The sequence below is a fragment of the Malania oleifera genome, chromosome 7 (genome assembly GCF_029873635.1).
Source record: "Malania oleifera isolate guangnan ecotype guangnan chromosome 7, ASM2987363v1, whole genome shotgun sequence".
Lineage (NCBI taxonomy): Eukaryota > Viridiplantae > Streptophyta > Magnoliopsida > Santalales > Ximeniaceae > Malania > Malania oleifera.
In genome coordinates, this window is record NC_080423.1 from 4189647 (window position 1) to 4203439 (window position 13793).

A 13793-nucleotide genomic window follows, 5' to 3' on the forward strand; every position below is an offset into this window, starting at 1 on the left:
ATTTACTTATTTATGTATATTAATATTTATATATTTGATTAATTTCTCTTAAAAGCAAAATCAAATGCCGAAATTTTTAAGAAATTAAATCCAACTAATCAAAATTAAATTCTTAATTTAATTGATTTAATTAAACCTCTTTAATTTGGTCTATAAATTTAGTTTTTACAAAATATTATTAATCTTTGGCCTCGATCTTAATTTAATTTTATTAATACTATTTATGTAAAATTGATTTAAATCGGACTATTGTCACACTCCGCAGAACTTTGCTTGCTTCGGGAACAGCGTGGAGCTTAAACTACCGCACAGGGGCAAACAGTTCTCAGGTCTCTCTACCGTCGCCTTTCCTCTCTCTCATGGCGCAGAGCGCCTTCTCCGTCGCGACAACGCTCGCACTTTTCAATCGTGAGTTTATGCACTTTCTGTTGATCGCCGCGAAAACGAGGAAAATAAACCTAACTCTCGATATTCTGGATTATTCATATTTGTCTGTGCGGAGGATTTTTCATTTCTTTAGTCCCGAACACGGAAAAAATAATCTAAGCTTCGTAATTGTTGTTTGGTTAGCGTATTGCTGTTCTAATCGTTGCATACGGGTTTCATTTTTTTATTTCAGTATCAAGAAAATTACTTGAAAATGCTACATGGTGTTGGCTTTTCTTTTGTCTTTCTGCTTTTTTTCTTTTCTTGGCACTCAAACGTAGCGTAATATGGCGGATTTTTGTGCTGATATGCTGGGTTCAGGTGGGGCAAAGCAATGGGTCAAAGTATTTCCCGTTAATACAAGAAAATTTGGGACCAATTTGTCGGGGTTTGCAAGAATTGGGAGGAGGGGATTTCGCTTTGTTGCTTCTAACCGGGCTGGCATGAGTGGAGGCACTGTGATATCCGAAGGTGAACGGATGAAGAGGTTCTTCAAATGGCCAGAAAAGCAGGTAGGACTTTAATTTGAACTTATATGCATTGAATAGGCGTGAAACCATGTTTATCAATGACTATAGAGTTTTGCATTTAGGTTCATTAATTGGAAATAAGTGACTTTTGATGTTTGTTGTTAAGTTCATTGTGTTATTGTTGGGTTGTACTTGTAACTGAGAGCACCAGTTGAGCCTAACCTAGTCATAAATTGGTAATTGATTAGATATATTGTTTTTGAAACTAGTATTGCCTTTTGCTTCAGTTATTGAAGGTTTTTTTTTTTCTTAATAAGAAAAAAAAATTATCCATGGAGAAAAGAAATGTTAAGATATTTTTGGAGAGTGAATGAAGAAAGAAAGTGATGCAGAATATCAATGAGGATTTAGTGCAGGAGAGAAATAGAGGAGAGGAGAGAGGAAGGGAAAGGAAGAAGCGGAAGAAGGAAGGAGAGGGAGAAGAGAGAGAGGGAAGAAGGAGATACAAGGGAAGCATACATTTAGTTTCTCCAATTCTAATTCACAAGGAGATACAAGGGAAGCATACATTTAGTTTCTCCAATTCTAATTCACAAACTTACTTTACATGATGTCCACACACTATTTTGTAGGAAGGACTAAAGTACAAGAAATTATAAATAAACTCCTAATGTATTGCAAACATACCCCAAATACACATAAGCCACTACAAATCTAAACCCAAGTAATAACTACTAATTAACTACACATATTTGTGTTTAAGAGTTCAACAATCCCTTGATCCAATTCTTTGGAATTAGCCTCCAGCAAGGGTCTACCCATGGTCCAACTTCTTGTTCTATATCAAATCTCACCTAGTTGGGGGAAAAAAAAAAGGGCCTCGAATTTTGAAATGTTGGAGGATAAAAAACAATAAATGAACTTGGACTTTTTGAAAGTATGTGTTTTGAGTGATGCAAGAAATCTTGTTTTTTGGTTGGATAAAATAAAGAAAAGAGCTTAATTGAGAATTGGCATCTATAAACAAACCGGGAATGATAACATACTAATAGGAATATTCCAAGGACTAAAGAAAAGGGCTTAATTGACAATTGGCATCGATAAACAAATCGGGAATGATAACATACGTATAGGAATGTTCTGAGGGCTTCGGATGTCTTTAAGCACATGCATGGCCTTGCTCTTGTTGTGTGGATGTCATGTAAAGACAATTTGAAAATTTGAATTGGAGAAATTAAACTTGTGTTTCCCTTGTATCTCCTTCTTCCCTCCCCTTATTTCTTCTTCTTTTTTCTCTCCTCTTTTTCTCAAATATAAACATGTCTTGATTTTAGTTCCATGATTTTGATTTTATTTTGTTTCATCAAATATAGAACACAAACAAACAATAACCATAACCCAATGGTCACACAAAAGAAGCTCTCTCTCTCTCTCTCTCTCACACACACACACACACACACACACACAAAAACACAGACACATGAACCTTTTTTTTTCTCTTCTTAACGAGCCATTTACTAAATGTTACAGTTTCTTTTGGACGGACTATCTTATATCAACATGTACCAGGAAGCTAATATTAGAATAGATGGATGGCATTGCCCTAATCTTTGAAGATTGCAAATAAATACCTCCTCTCTAGCAAGTCAAGATATGAACAGCCAATTCACAATTCTTGACCTTATAAGGACTAAATGGTGATAGTAGCATATTTGAGGGATAAAAAATGTTTTCTTAGCCAATTTACGGGACAATATTGCCACTATAAATTTAAGGCAATAAAATTATTAGTTGAGAACTCAAAATGTATTCTAACCAATTTATTTTGAATTTGAGGGACTAAAATCATGACAACCCTATGTTTAAAAGACAATATGTTTTAGCCATTTATACAGTAATGAGTTATTTCCTTTGATTTTGCTGGGAAGGAGGATGGCTAGCTGTCTATTTCCTGCAATTTTTATCTTTAATGAAGTTTTTGTTATCTTAAAAAAGCAGTCATGAGTTATACAAATCGTGATAACATTTATCAGTCAGTTTTTTTTTTTTCATGCAACTCAGCTAGCAAACTCATTATGGCCGCTGCCTTTAGCTGATAGATGATAATATTATTAGATTACCACTTTACTTAAAAGATTTAGCTGTTAGGCTGTGGGCCAAGGATGTATATCAAGTATTAACCCTCCCTTACATGTAGCCCGATTGCATATGGATACGTAAACAAACAATAAATAACACCTATTAGAGGTATAAGATATTTTTTAAATGACCAAACAATAAATGTGGGCAATGAGACTGGAAACTAGGGTCTCCTAGCAACCATTGCATTGGTGCCATGTTAGATTACCACCGTCCACCGTACCTAAAAGCTTTGGCTGATACATTGTGCACAAACGATGTGTGTGAATCGTCAACAAATACATCCTAAAATTGCTTTACCTATGTTTGGGAACATGGAATTTGAACTTTCAATTTGGATTTGGATTTGTGTGGAATTGAATAAAACGCAATACAAAATTATATTAAATTTCTTCCAAATCCATGCTCCCAAACGCTACCTTATTGTTTTATCTTAAAGGGGGCATTTGTATTAGTTTGAATTCTTATGCATTGAATGAGGTAGATCACTCTTTATGCTACAATGGCATTGCTGTGCTTCTATTTACTTTGCAAATATGAAGACAGTTTTTCATGTTTCACAATAACAAAAAAGTTTTTTCTTGCAGAAGCCAAGGGTGTGCATACTAGGTGGTGGATTTGGAGGTTTATATACTGCATTGAGATTAGAATCCCTTGAATGGCCTGAAGGAAAGAGACCTCAGGTGAGTCATGATTGAGTGGAAGGATTTTTTTTATTTCAAAATTTTCCAGTGGTGCTAGTTATCCCATTTTTATCATTGGTTAAGTTCCCTTTACCTTTCATGAAATATATACACATTTTACCTATGTTTGAAAACTGAAAACTATCTTTGTTTGCAATTTGCTTTGGGGTGCTTCTCGTTATTAGAACCTTAATTGAAATATTAAGGAGCTAGATGTCACAACCCTAGATTGGGTGTGCATGAGGGAGATCTTGGCCATATAAATGTGGTTTAAGTTTCAGCGGTGCCTTTTATGAGGCAAAACCAAGAGGCCCAAATGGACAATATCTTACTAGAAGTGGGTCAAAACTCTTATGTTTGGTATTAGAGCCATGTTTGGGGTATTGCCATGTGGATGTGTCCTGCATTCGACAGGTGAGCTTCTCATGGTCCAGGGCCGGCTGTTCACAATATGGGGCCTTAGGCGAGATTTAATCAGGGACCCTTAATATTTTGTTTAATATTTTTTTTTCTTTCTTCGTTTTTCATATCCGGATTTATATTTTCTCGTTGACATAATTAAATTTTAAAATTAACACTGACTATAAATTGACAAATTATGTAAACAAATAAGAATAAATTTAATAAATCTATAGAAATAATAGATTGAAACAATATAACCTGATTATTATTATTATTGCAAATCGATCGGCAAGTGAGGCTTTAGAGATATCGAATTCTTGCTGGATATAGCGCTCTAACCTCAAAGTTTCCAAAATCTAAAAAAAAAATAGAAAAAAAAAAAATTCTAAGTGAAAATAATAGAAAAATAATGCACAAACATTGAAATCAAAATTAGGGTTGATGAAAATTACAGAGAATCGGAGGCCCGAAGATGATGAACACAAGAGTTGAAGTAAAAATCATAGAGAGACCGAGAGATGAGAGTGAGAGAGTGTGAGAGATGGAAATATTTTTTTAGAGAGGCTAAGAGAGAGAAATGAGAGTAATAGATAGTTAGAAATATAATAAAGTTGTTAGTTGGGAAGTCAATGAGACTTGAAAAAAAAGAAAGAATTAAATTGCATTTATTTTACATTTTAAAATATAATTTCATTTATTTGTTAGTTGGGAAGTCAATGTATGGGAAGAGAACATAATAAATAATATTAACATTATTTAATTAAAAAAAATTTGGGGCCCCAAAAATATATTATTATTTTAAAAAAAATTTGGGGGTGAGCACCTCAGCTGCCTAAAGGAAGAGCCGGCCCTGTCATGGTCCAACATCAAGCATGTACTAGGGATATTTTGTCCATACAAGAATGGTTTAGCTTGTGAGGTGCCTGAAAAACCGCGAGGCCTAGTGGGCCAAAATGGACGATACCTCACTAGACTTGGGCTGGTAGCGCAATAACAGGCATATAAAAAATATCAACTGTACGATCAACTTTTCTTAATTATTGAGTTTTTGCACAAAAATTATCATGGTGTTTTTTTTTGGGTGAGTAAACTTTTTATAATCAAAAGGGAATAGCGCATGGGAGCACAAAACAAAGTAGAACAACCTCTCAACTTGAAAAGACAATGCTAGGGAAAAGCCACTAGCCTAAGAAAGAGAATCATCTCTAGCTAGAAAATAGAAAATGCTCCACGGCTCTCACTAAACAGAATGGTCCAAGGTTTTTAATATTGATCAGTTGAATAATGTTATGTTACAGGCATCTGAGTTCACTAGAGATGAACAAGTTTTCTGTTGATGTTCGACAAAGAGTTTAAGTGGTTCCTTGATCAATTCAAACTCTTTTCATCCAATCATTGCAGGAAGGGAATAGCCATTGGGTCTTGAGGTCAGAGGGTGGGTTTTCACAATCAAGGCTATGAGTGAGTAAGAGGGACTGATATTTGTGTTTGGAAAAACCGAGGGAGGTAGGGAGGAGCCAATCCACTTGTATTCCAAATGGGCAAGAAGGTTTAGGTTGGTGGGCTTTTCTTAGTTTTAAAGGAGGAGAGTGGTGGTAAGAGGAAAGAAATGAAAGATGAGGAGAGGATTTATTGTTTGTGTGTGGGGGTCAAGGAATATAGTTTGGTTAGATGATTCTGCTAATGTTGGAAGGTTATATGGAGGAACTAGGAAGAGATAATGGCATTTATTTGAGTGGTAGTTCTGAACAAAGTTAACACCAACAATTTGCTGTAAAGTAGGAGGCTCTATAAAGCTTTATTCCCAGTTGGAGGCATTTTCCTTTTTTTTTTTTTGTTGCTCACTTGCTTGGGGTTTGTAAACTATTATTTGGTTTGTTTGGAGAGAGATGAGTTTGTCCAGAACTTGAAGCCTTTTTGCTTCCTTTGGAGGTTTTGGTAGAGTGAGGATGCTAGTAACTGCAGAGATATGCAATTTTTTCTGTTTATGAGGGATTTGGTTGCAAATGAATGTGCAAATTTTTCCTGTAAGGGATTTGACTTTATTATTGCTCAAGGATGAAATCTTCTTTTTGGCATCTTTTGGGCATTTGACATGATATTTTTTTCACTTTTTCATTTCATTTTTTCTTTTGTCGGCTCTTTAGGAGGATATCGCATCCTAAGCTTTATATATTTTATTCTCTCTCTCTCTCTCTCTCTCTTAATAATAAAAGAAGGTATATTAGATAGAGAAATAGAAGTTGTGAAAGACGACAAGAAGTCTACCCCATAAGATAAAATAAAATAAAATGAAAAAAAAAGGAAATAAACAACAATAGTTAAACAAGGAATCCCCTTTTCAATCTTTTTTCCTCATAATCCAGTAAACACTTCAAGTTAGCTAACTCCCCTTGACCCTATTAAAGCTTGATACACATTGTTGGCCTACAACCTAATAGCTTAAACTTTTAGGTGAAGTGGTAGTCTAACATGGAATCAGAGCTGGTTACTAGGAGGTCTTGGGTTCTAGAGTTGTTGCCCGCTTTGTTATGTGGTGTTTAAAAAGTATTGTATTCACTGTAATGGGTGTTATCTATTGTTTGTTTGTCTCTCCACATTGTTGGCCTACAATGTAATAGCTTAAGCTTTTACGTAAAATGGTAAGCTAATAGACCCTTTTTAGCTTCGTTTTTACACCCATCAAAACACAGTTCATTTCCCCCAGAATCACAAAACTTTAATTCCAATTTATCCATGAGATCTTGAATTTCTAAATCCTTTCCTGAAATCTCCTTTATTGGTGTTGGTAAAATACTGTCCTTGTGCTGCTGATCATTAAACAAACCATCATTTTCAAATATAGAAAACCCCTCCAATCATTCCCAAGGGGATGGATGTACATATGAGAAGTCCCTTAGAACATCACTAAAATCAGAAATGTATCCACATTGTTCCCTAATATCATCCAATAGTAAACCCCACCACAATCAAACTCACTAAGACCATGGCTTCCATTATCTGATAAATCTCCCCATTTCATTACCTCCTTCCATTTGCTAACCCCATCACAAGAATTGCCCATCTTTTAAAATCTTTGGCAGTACCTCACCAGAGTTCTTTCTCTTTTCTTCAGCAATTTTTTCATTTCTGCACACATCTGTGCAATCTTCCAATGAGTAGAAATCTTGGTGCCGTTAGATCTCTCTTCCTTAAGGTATGAGGCAGCAGATATCCTGCTCATAACACCATCACCCTTTGTAAAACTTTGCTGCAGTAGCCTCTTGCACCTCTACAAAACAAGAATCTTCAATCACTTTTAACACTAATAGTTATTTCCTTTTTTTCATCAAGAGACTTGTCACTTGAGCTGGTGGCTTCCTGTTCGAGCTCCATGATATGATCTGTTCCACACGAATCTTGGGGAAATGGAGAGAGATTTTAACATTTGTTTACAGATGGGCGACGCCAACAATGCTTCTTCCCTACATCTCCACCTGCGTATTGGGGCTTGAGTATTCAGCATCTTGGGCCTTTCCATTATGATTGGCCGGATAACCCTTTCCCTTAGGATGGGCATCTGAAATAGGGCCCTGAATACACTGGGTCTGTTCAATTAATAAGCCCATTTTATATAAAAATGGGGCTCCACCTTTTTCCATTAACTTGCCCAGGTCCAATACAATAACTAATCAGCCCAGCTTAGACTTTTTGTCCTCTTCCCCTACATAACCCTAGCTGCCATTGTGACTTCAGCAAGCTCGATTGCCTGAGCAATACAAACGTATGTTTTTGACCCGCGATCTTTTGGAGTTGACTCCTCTGCAATCTTCATCTTGAGCTCAGCCCCACATCGGATGCACATCTCATTTACCCCATCGTGGCAACCTGCTTTCCTTTTTGAAGCTTGCTTCCACTGCTTTCTCCTTCACCTACCTTCCCTTTCAACACCACTTGACTCCATGATCTAGGCACAGAAGAGCTTTACACACCTGCGCCATGTGATTGGAACCCAAACTCTTTGGCTAGTTTGCAGAACTTGCTTGCAGAGCTGCACCAGCCAACCCCTTTTGAGCCACCAGGAATGAACATAGAGAAAATCTTACCATTTCATGTGATAACCATACCCTTTAGGCCACAGTTATAGAGTACTTTGATTAATTAGTATGACCTTGCTTTGTTTTGCATTAAAGAAGTTCATACTAGCCATGTTATTCATAAATTGAGTTGTGTTAATTGATATTGGGAATTCCATTTGACTTACTAGTGGTAGGAGGGGCTTAGATGAAAGAGGATATGCTAAAACATAAATAACATAAGAGTTGGGGCAAAGAGAGAAAAACAGGATGGGGCATGCTGAAACCAGGTGCGACTCCTGGCAGCACTACAAACCAGCAGCAGCCACTTGGCAGCTCTGAAAACCAGCAGCGGACACCTAGCACACAGATGCAGCACTGCAGGACTCTTGTTGCCACCAACTACTGCAGTCCTGCCATGTTTCCAGCCTAGAAAGAGACACTTGGCAAGCAGCTAGCAGCAAGTAGCTACTTTCTTGACCTTTCCAGCTCTGCAGAGCAGCCTCAACACAGAAAAGCATGCTACAAACTTTTGCTGTAAACCCTGGTTCTATAGAGAGAGATAACTCTGCAGAAAAATCAAAGAAATTCAGAGAAAATCAGGAGAAAATACAGAAAATTCAGAGGGAAACTTAAACTAAGCTTGAAGAAGCTGAAAATCAAGGTACGTGTCCGTAATTGTCATATAGTCACCTAGGGATTTTGGGATTTCTAAGGAAATAGGGGGTCAAAACTTGCATCGAATTGAATCCCAATAAGGGGTTTAGGCTTGTTTTTTCTAATTACTTGATATTGCTGCATATATGTTCTATTTGGTTATTGTAGCTGTATATTTTATCTAGTTTGAGAAATTTTCATGTGATAGATATTCATCTTGTATGTATGATGGTTCTACTTCCTATGACATAGGTTGTATATGCATGTGTTGAATTGCTGTTGTGTGAAATATCTGGCACCATGTGCTGTTGTGGCTTTGATATTGTGGAATTTGAGCAAGTAGGGAATGTGTCTCCCTTGGGTGAAAAGCCCTAAACCTCTGAAGTGTATTTCCGCATTAAGCAGTGGTTGGCCAAGCTGGAATTTGGCACTTGTTGGTATTTCCACATTAAGCGGTGGTTGGCCAAGCTAGAATTTGGCACTTGTTTGAGATAAAATGTGCACTTAGTTGGGGCAGCACTACTATGTTTTAAAAAAAATGTATAAATACATGCTATTTGTATGTTTTGTGATGGTAACTTTAGATGATTGGATTGCTTAGAACTAAGAGTGTGTTCATGCATATTGCTTAGAATAAAAAGTTTGTTCATGCACCTTATGATTATGCATGCATATAAGAAATCATATGTTAAAATGTTGAAATCCTTATTTGAATAAGGGGAAATTAAGAATGTCTACTGAGCTTGTGGTTGCTCATCTAATTCCTTAATAATTACAGGTTTGAATTAAGGAGAGCCCCACCCCACTTATTAAGTTCTCCAAAAGACTGCCATTTTTGACATGTATTACAGGTTGGCAGGAAGACGATAAGGATACTAAGCATGTATTTGGTTGGTGGTTATGCATGTAAGATAGAAAGCGTGAAAAAAATGTTGTATGTAAAGCACAACCCAATGTAAAGAGTTAGTCACTGAAAGAAATGTTTTTAGTTGCTTTAGGAAATATATGTATCTTGTGTTTTCAACAAATATTCTCTCTTAATTGGTTTCTAACTTGTTTCCAAAGGATGGTTTTGCAAAATAAATTTTTGCCCAAGCTTAGTGCCTCCATCGAATTTTAGATGGAGTCACAGCCGGTAGTGTGCCAAAAACAGGGATGTGCCATTCCATCCAAGCCCTTACTCCAAAAACTTCCCACCTAGTCCACTTAATCGACATCCAATACAGCATATTCCCCAGTTGGACCTTTCGAGAACTCCTAGCCAACTGAATGAAATCTGGAAGACCATTGGTTAACCAGAGAACTGCCTCTTTCAGAAGTTTACTCCATTTAGTTCGAGATGGATTTTTCTCGAGCATGAACAGAAACTGGTTATCTCTCACCTCATCCAATCTCAAATTGAAGGTCTTCCCTTCGACCTAAAATGTGAGCTTTGACATCTCCTGCTACATTTGGAGCCATAGGGAGATTAATGAGAGAGAGAGAGTGGAAGTCGTTTCGCACAAGAGAGGAAAGACATAGTGAGAGAATCCATGTGGTCTTATATTCTATTCTCACTTAGTGAAATATTTTTTTGTTAAAAGAAAAACTTCTCTATACCTGTCTCCAGCTTGAGCTCTTGTTTTCCCTCTCCATGAAATTTCTTCCATGTCAATTATTTTGGCTAATTTCTTTTTCCCATGTTTCTCCCTTCCTCTTTTTCTCTGACATAGCCTCTTTAATTTCCATAGCATCTCAGGCCCTGATATCTACCAGAATTTTCCTTTCCCTTTAATTAATGTCCCACATTGGATCTCAATTTCAGTTCCTCAAATTTTCTCAGGAGTTTATTTGGGACAATGTGGCTGATATTTCCCCTCCTGACCTGCTGCATAAAAGATCTATTGCTTCCAGCATGCATTGTGGGACAAAAAGAAAAATCTAACCACTTTCTTCTAGAATTTTGATAGCACCCTTTTCTGAGAATATTGAAGTTTCCTTCAAAAAGTTGGATACGAAACAGTCAATTTTCAAGAAAAACAAATATAACATTTGTGGACTCATAAAGCATCTGCATCTCCATTGATGTGCTGGCCTCCACAGTTATGACATATTGGCATCGGAAACAACAATCTTACAATATTAAATTATCTTGCTACTGTATATGTGGAGCAAAATAAATTTACAAGTATTACAGGACTTGAAGAAAATATTTAAATAATGGCACATGTATACGTGTCCATGACATCTGGATATTAAACCTGAAACTTATTGGCGCACTGTGAGTTATGTCAAGGGCTGAGTGCAAGCAGTTGTCCCAAGTGTTGGGTTCTGGTAAACTCCATTTATGCATTCTATTATTGTTTTGGTTGTTTTAGATGTGTTTCTACAAATTGGGATTTGGATGAGATGATCATTTTCTTTATTTTTTGGTCAGTGTTACTCTCATCCATGCTTCTTTTTTTCTATGTCATTGTATTATTTGTCCTATTTTGGAAGCCTAGTGAGAGTTGCTTGGAGATTGGAGAAGTTAATGAGGGAATTTTTATGGTTGGGAGCTGGTTAGCAGGATAGAGATCATGTAGTAGGGTGGGCCATCGTCAGCAGGTCTAAAAGGGAGAGGAAATTGGGTCTAGGTGTGTCTAAAGACATTTCTTTGATGGCCCCTAGAACCTGAGCCTTTTTGGCATAAGGTAATTCATAAAAAAATTGGACTTCTACAAAATGGGTGACATAATGGGTTGGATGCTAGTGCTGGAGTTAACATTACTTACTTGGGTCCTTGGAAATTTTTTCTCAGATTATCATTCATTCTTACTCAATGTTAGGTATAAGAATGGGTAATGGGTAAAGAATCTGTTTTTCGGAGGATCATTGGATTGGGGAGGCGCATTTGGCTCTTGGGTACCCGAGTCTATTTTGGTTATCTAGTCTTCATGGAATTCCCTGTTTCTGCATTCCTCATTTTGCAAGAGGATGGTCATTTGTGGGATTTTCATTTTGGATGGAATCTCAATAAGAGAGAGACTAATGACCTTGCCTTTTTGACTATTATCCTTGATTCTTTTCATGTCTAGTTGGGGAGTGATGGAAGAGTTTGGAGTTTAGATTCTTGTATGGAATTCTCTTGCAGGTCTTCCTTTTTCTGCTTTGATCCATGATCCTAATGGTAGTCCTTGTTGAAGAATTGGTTAAATTGGAAGGCCTAATCACAGTGATAGGTATCATCCTCTATGTATAATATATGCCAAGTACATAACAATGACCATATTACCCTTAGTCCCTTACTAACTCACGCTTGCTAGCACAGCAATAACACTAAATAACTGCGGTAACTTGTAGCACTCCCCCTTGAGTTGGAGAATAGATATTATATGCTCCTAGCTTGTTACAAATGGATTTAAATCGAGCACCTCCCAAGGCTTTAGTAATAAATCAGCGAGTTGGAACATGAGTCGTTGTAACGAGCTTCTGCACGAGTTTCTCTTAAATAAAGTGACAATCAACTTCAATGTGATTTGTTTGCTCATCAAAGATTGGGTTGGAGGCAATATGATTAGTGGCTTGATTATCACACATCAACTCTAAAGGCCGAGAATGTGGAAAATCAAGATTTTTTCTAACATCTTCTTTGGCCAAATCAGCTCACGTTCAATGTGGGCCATGGCTTGATACATTTGACTTAGCACTTGACCAGGTCATCGTAGGTTGTTTCTTACTGTTCTAGGACATCAAATTTCAACCAACAAAAACACAATACGCAATCAATATGCATTTGTATATTCCTAAACATAAGTCCAACTCTGATCTTGATATAAGAGACCTCTCGAGGAACATTTGATGTATCTCAAGATACATATGAGTGCATCACAATGACTTGTTCTTGGAGAATCAAGAAATTAACTCACAATGCTTGTTGCAAAAGATATATTGGGTCCAGTTCTTGTGATATTGTTCACTTTCCGACAAGTCTGTGGTATCTTCCAAGGTTAGCCAACAAATCACCCATATCTAGCACTAACTTGTTGTTAGTATCCATGGGTGTATAACAAGTTTGCACTTCGGTCTTATGTAAAAGGTCTAGAACGTGGTTCCTCTATGACCATACAAGATCTGCATACATTTATATCCAAGAAGTATTTCAATGACCCTGAATCGTTGGTCTAAAATTTATTTCATAGAAAATGCTTCAAGCATTAGATACCTCGATCATTGTCACCGGTCATATCATCCATGTACACATTGAGCAGAACCCAATCACTAGCAATATGACAGTACAATACAAAGTGATTTACTGTGCCTAGTTGAAGACCAAACTAAAGTACTATGGGACTGATTGATCATGCCATGCTTTAGGAGACTTCTTGAGACCATATTAGGATTTCTTAATCTGACACAGTAATTGTGACTCCCCTTAGCAACAAACCTAGGTGGTTGCTCCATATAGACCTCCTCTTGAAGGTCACCGGAGGCATTCTTCACATGTCACTGATGCAGAGGGCAATGACACTTGGTGGCTAAGGATATGAATAAACGAATTGAGGCAAGTTTACCGGCTGGAGAGAATGCGTCAGAATATTCCAAACAGTACACATAAGTGTATCCCATAGCAACAAGACAAGCTTTAAGATGAGTTATAGAAGCATCTGAATTGACTTTCATAGTACCTAGTGACAACCTACTGCAGACTTATTAGGAGGAAGGGGTGCTGGTTCTCGAGTACCATTGTCTTGTAATGTATTCATCTCATCAACCATTGCAATCCTCCACCCAAAATGGGATAGTGCTATAGAAGCATATTTTGGAAGAGCAACATAAGACAAAATACTAACAAAACAATAATGCAAAGATGCTAAGAAATCATAGCAAACAAAATTAGAGTTTGAATGGTGGGTACACGTGTGTAACAATAGGAAGATCAACATCTTGGGAAATAGGATCACTAGACAAGGGAATTAAAGGCGTAGAAGTAGAGGCTATAG

At 37.0% G+C, this 13793-nt stretch overlaps 1 protein-coding gene across 2 annotated transcripts in view; it reads left to right on the forward strand.

The window, feature by feature from the left end:
* Positions 1-249: 249 nt before the first annotated feature.
* Positions 250-13793, forward strand: part of LOC131160634 (alternative NAD(P)H-ubiquinone oxidoreductase C1, chloroplastic/mitochondrial) — a 40133-nt gene continuing 26589 nt past the window's right edge. The window contains exons 1-3 of one of the 2 annotated variants that reach the window (XM_058116482.1): positions 250-408; positions 748-938; positions 3623-3718. In XM_058116482.1, coding sequence (XP_057972465.1) covers positions 360-408; positions 748-938; positions 3623-3718 — 336 coding nt within the window. In that variant the 5' untranslated portion in view covers positions 250-359. The remainder of the gene's footprint in view (positions 409-747; positions 939-3622; positions 3719-13793) is intronic. The other variant, XM_058116483.1, reaches the window with a different exon arrangement.